This window comes from Contarinia nasturtii, unplaced genomic scaffold (assembly GCF_009176525.2).
Source record: "Contarinia nasturtii isolate CC-2019 unplaced genomic scaffold, AAFC_CNas_1.1 Cnas_scaffold_3152, whole genome shotgun sequence".
Lineage (NCBI taxonomy): Eukaryota > Metazoa > Arthropoda > Insecta > Diptera > Cecidomyiidae > Contarinia > Contarinia nasturtii.
Window position 1 is genome coordinate 858 of NW_022200464.1, and position 4,674 is coordinate 5,531.

Genomic DNA, 4,674 nt, shown 5'->3' on the forward strand with positions numbered 1-4,674 from the left:
TCCAGATTCACCATACGAAGTATATGTTGACAATATGAATGCAATAAGAGAAATTGCTACATCGCTCAAGCCAGACGATGTGCTTCTCATTTCTGGAGATTTCAACTTGCCGAACTTAGTTTGGTTTGTCGATGAAACTATTGATCCAGATATTGCCATTGCCATCAACCCAACGAGTAGAAAAGAAATAGTCGTTCTCGATACGTGCTATGAAATGGGCTTATATCAAATCAATAAACAATACAATCAGAATGGTCATATGTTGGATTTGATATGGACGAATGAGATTGATGTTTTCTCGTGCAATGCTAGCGAGGATCATTTGATGAATGTTGAGTCACATCATCCATCGTTTGAAATCAATATTCATGAATACATTCAACATCAGCCAAAGTCAAATAATATTTTCTTTGATTACAAGAACGCTGAATACGTTGAAATAAATGATCAACTTGTGGAAAAGAATTGGGATTCCATTTTAAATAGGCCATCTCTTGAAGAAAAACTTGATTCATTTTATTATGAAATTAGCAATGTCGTTTCGTCGAATATCAATAGAAAAGTAATGAAGTATTCAAATATTCCAAAATGGTTTGACAAATCATTACTGAACCAAAAGAGAGATGTCAACAAATTACATCGTCAAATGAAGAAAAACAGTTCAGCAGAAACAAAGAGGATTTACATCGATGCCCGTCGCTTGTACAAACAAAATGCGCGATCAACATACAAGGGGTACAAATTACAGATGGAGCAGTTAATCAACGAAGATCCAAAGATATTTTTCAATTTCGTCAATCAAAAAAGAACAGAAGCGATGAATTGCCAGCAGAAATGGAGTACAATGGTAACAAGGCCGAAGATCGACAGCAAATTGTCGAAATGTTTGCCACTCACTTTTCAACTGCTTACAGTCAACACAATGAAGAAAATAAATACGACATTAGTGACGCAGTGAGATTGCAAAACATTTGTGCAGCGATTCCAGAAATTAACATCACAGACGATTTAGTAAGCGAGAAAATTTCAGAATTGCCATTAGATCTTGTCTCTGGTCCAGATGGTATTCCAAATATATTCATTAAGAATTGTTTACCATCACTATTATATCCAATAACAATTTTGCTGAGAGAGTCACTTCAATCAAATTGTATACCGCAGATATGGAAAACATCATTCGTGCGACCAGTTTATAAAAGTGGTAACAGAAACAAAGTAGAAAATTATCGTGGAGTCGCTTTGCAATGCATAATTTCAAAATTACTCGATTCAATTGTAACAAGTCACATTAACAACTATTTAAAGACGATCATCGACGACAGCCAGCATGGATTCATCAAAGGGAGATCAACTGTTACAAATTTGGCAGAACTCACATCGAAAGCGCTAAATAATATTGGAAACGGCTATCAAACCGACAGCATCTATTTGGACATCGCTAAAGCTTTTGATTCAGTAAGCGTAAAACTATTAATTAAAAAGCTAGACATCATGGGTTTAAACAAGCAATTGCTAAAATGGATCGAATCGTATTTGTCTGGAAGAAAACAAATAGTCAAGATCAATGATTCAAAATCAAAGCCAATAGAAGTTACTTCTGGAACGGGCCAAGGTTACCCCATAGGAGCAACATTGTTCATCATGTTTGTCATCGATTTGCCGTTTGTCATCATTTGCGGATGACACAAAACTGTCGAAGTGCATCAGATCATATAGTGATTGTGACATATTACAGAATAATTTGAATCTTGTAGTTGATTATTTTGAAAGGAATCAACTAAAATTGAACGTAAACAAAACAAAAATGATTTCGTACCATCATTCATTAAAATTTATTTATGAATATAAAATTGGCGACGAAATAATTGAGAGAGTAAATGTAATCAAGGATCTGGGTGTACTGCTGGATGAAAAATTGAATTTCAAATCACACATTGAATGCATAGTGGCAAAAGCAAAGTCACGTTTGGCTTGGATTAAAATTTTTGGAAGAGAGTTTGATGACCCCTGGACCATAAAACGCCTTTACAATGCGTTTGTTTTACCAATCATCGAATATGATTCTCAAATTTGGAATCCACATCACAAAAATACAACCATAAGAATTGAATCAATACAAAAGCAATTTTTATTATACGCGCTCAGAAGGATGGAATGGAACAGTTTCAAATTGCCGAAATATGAACATCGTTTACTATTTTTACAAATGATAACGCTTGAAGAGAGACGTAAAATAGCTCAAATATCATTTATCTTCAGCATAATCAATGGAGATTTGACATCAAATCATATTTCGAGTTGTATGGAATATTATATACCACAACACAATACACGCTTGCCACCATTGTTTAAAATTCCAATTAGGAGAAATGATTACACATTATATGAACCAATTAATTACATGCTTACTACTTTCAATGAATTCTATAGCAAAACATTAAGAAACAGTGATATTAAATTAATTGAATTAAATGTAAATCTAAAAATAATTAAGCAAAGAATTGAGAATTATTTAAAACAGAATAGAGAATAATTGTGAAGCTACCAAAATTATTAATCAATTACATAACTAAAATTATTATCTAAAAGAAATTTAATATTGTAACTAAAATATATTTATTGTTTAAATAAACCACCAGGCGAATGAACGCTGTACGGTGCAGTCATTAAATTAAAAATAAGATACTCGAAAGTGACTTGCTGGAGAGTGTAAGCCAAATTCCGATTTTCAAATTATTTATTTTTAAACAAAAAATAATGAAAATTAAAGGTTACATGATCAAGAATGATCAATATTTGTCTGAAATTAATGTGTAAACATTTTAACGGGAGTGCCTTGGCTATGAGATCCCCTGATCACGAATCAAGCGTTTTTTTGCGAAAAAAATATAAACTGAGATGTCACCACGGTTTCGAAGTATCAAAAATTGAAAAGATTAATGAGAACCACTTTGTAGTACATTGATTTTTGATCCGACGAAATTTTGACATGGTGGGCTCCCCTGCGATTGCACCTACTAACTATACTATGTACTATATTTTCACAAACTTATTTTTTCGGCACTTTACATCGATCTGTACTAAGGAATTTTAAAACTTTTAGTAACTCTTTGGGTCTACCCTCACTTGCTTTCTATATCACCTGTATATTTTTTTTGAGCTTCACGTTCCGAGCGACATCTCTATGTGCTTGGCATTGAACTCGCGATCCAAACGAGCACCAAAGGCAATTAAAACATTTTTTTTTTGGTGCGAAAAAGTCAAAAATGTCAACTGATTTTGTGTGAAGAAAAACCATGTGATATGCAACGTCCTCGCAGTTAATTTTGATGACACAAACTGTGCAAAGTAATTTCAATTTATTTTCCATCACAAATTCACTAAATACAAATAATAAATCGGTTTTTGTTCAATTTACACGGTATATCTTTATCGAGCGTAAAATGACAGACGTCACAACAAATGATTCCGTATTCAAACTTCAAACAATTAACATTCTACACAAACTTTTTGTTCTAATTTTCATGAGCACATAGAGATGGCGCCATCATGCAGTTTTTTACATTATTTGCCATTGTAAGTGATGGTAGCTTTGGGTACTTTACTGGTCAGGAATCTTAAAAAAAAAGGTTTCAAGTTGATAGTCGTTACATTGCTTGAGTCGTGACACAAAAACCGAAACAGATTTTAAACCTTGATCAAGCAAAATTGAAAAAAAGGGTCTGCTAAAACTATTGAAAAGTTAAATTCTTATAATTTATTCGTTAACGTTGGTAAATTACGAATTAATTGCATTATATTTTTTCTTTATATTGTTTTAGGTGACATTACAGCTCCGGGTGGTGATATTCTATCCAAAGGCAAAGAACTGATTTTCATGAAATTCGGATTGGGAGGCAAATAGCCTTGTTGTCTTGTAATGTACTTTGGATTGTTTTAAGAGTAAAGCCAATTTCTGTATAACCGAAAGTGAAATTTATTTTAAACATTTTGAACACTAAAAATTGTTGTTGATCTATTGTTAATCAATTTAATAGCTATTAGGTAGCGAAAAGATGTATTCAATAAAATTCACGTCGCTTTGTTCAAATTTAAATTTAGAATAAAATATCAAAAATAATCATATTTTCATCTTGTTATTTGATTCTAATGGAATATTTGAACATATTCAATGAAGGAGCGTGTAAATTAATTAAAATTTAGTTTTTGTAATTTACTTTTGAACAAGTACTGTTAAAAAATTTTTCCTTTTAATTAAGAAAATTGTTTGTGTTCATCAAGTATATATACTGAATATACTAAAAAATGATAAACAAATAAATTCAAAACACAGGCACATCAACAAAAATAGTAAACACTTGAAAAAAAAAATCATTTTCAACTATATTACCACTGTAGCTTTTTTAAGAATTACTGCGTTTTTAATTTTATGATTTATTATTTAAAAGTTTAAAAAATGATTACATTTGAAAAATATAATTGAATTCACACGTAAACCACTTCGTTTTATTAGAAAAAATATTAATATTTTTTTGAATTGCTATTTGGTTCTACTATACGTTAGGGTGTTTCTCGCATCGGTAAATAAGAAAATGGATATCATGGATTAAAGGAGTGAAAAATTCTAATAATAATAATAATAACTGCACCGAACAGCGTTCCTTCGCCTTGGTG

The 4,674-nt window shown here is 31.5% G+C and overlaps 1 protein-coding gene across 1 annotated transcript; it reads left to right on the forward strand.

Annotated features, from left to right (window-relative positions):
- The first annotated feature begins 34 nt into the window (after positions 1 to 34).
- Positions 35 to 3,904, forward strand: LOC116349807. Its single transcript, XM_031781406.1, has 3 exons — positions 35 to 562; positions 808 to 1,495; positions 3,822 to 3,904. Exons 1-3 carry the CDS (start codon positions 35 to 37, stop codon positions 3,902 to 3,904), a joined length of 1,299 nt encoding a protein of 432 aa, XP_031637266.1.
- Positions 3,905 to 4,674: the final 770 nt, after the last annotated feature.

Bases quoted from the DNA above. Each gene is read 5' to 3' on its own strand.
- LOC116349807 (XM_031781406.1), top strand. From the start codon at position 35: ATGAATGCAATAAGAGAAATTGCTACATCGCTCAAGCCAGACGATGTG. The intron at 563-807 runs GTAATGAAGTAT...CAATCAAAAAAG, and splicing joins CGTCGAATATCAATAGAAAA to AACAGAAGCGATGAATTGCC. The intron at 1,496-3,821 runs GTTTAAACAAGC...ATATTGTTTTAG, and splicing joins TAAAAAGCTAGACATCATGG to GTGACATTACAGCTCCGGGT.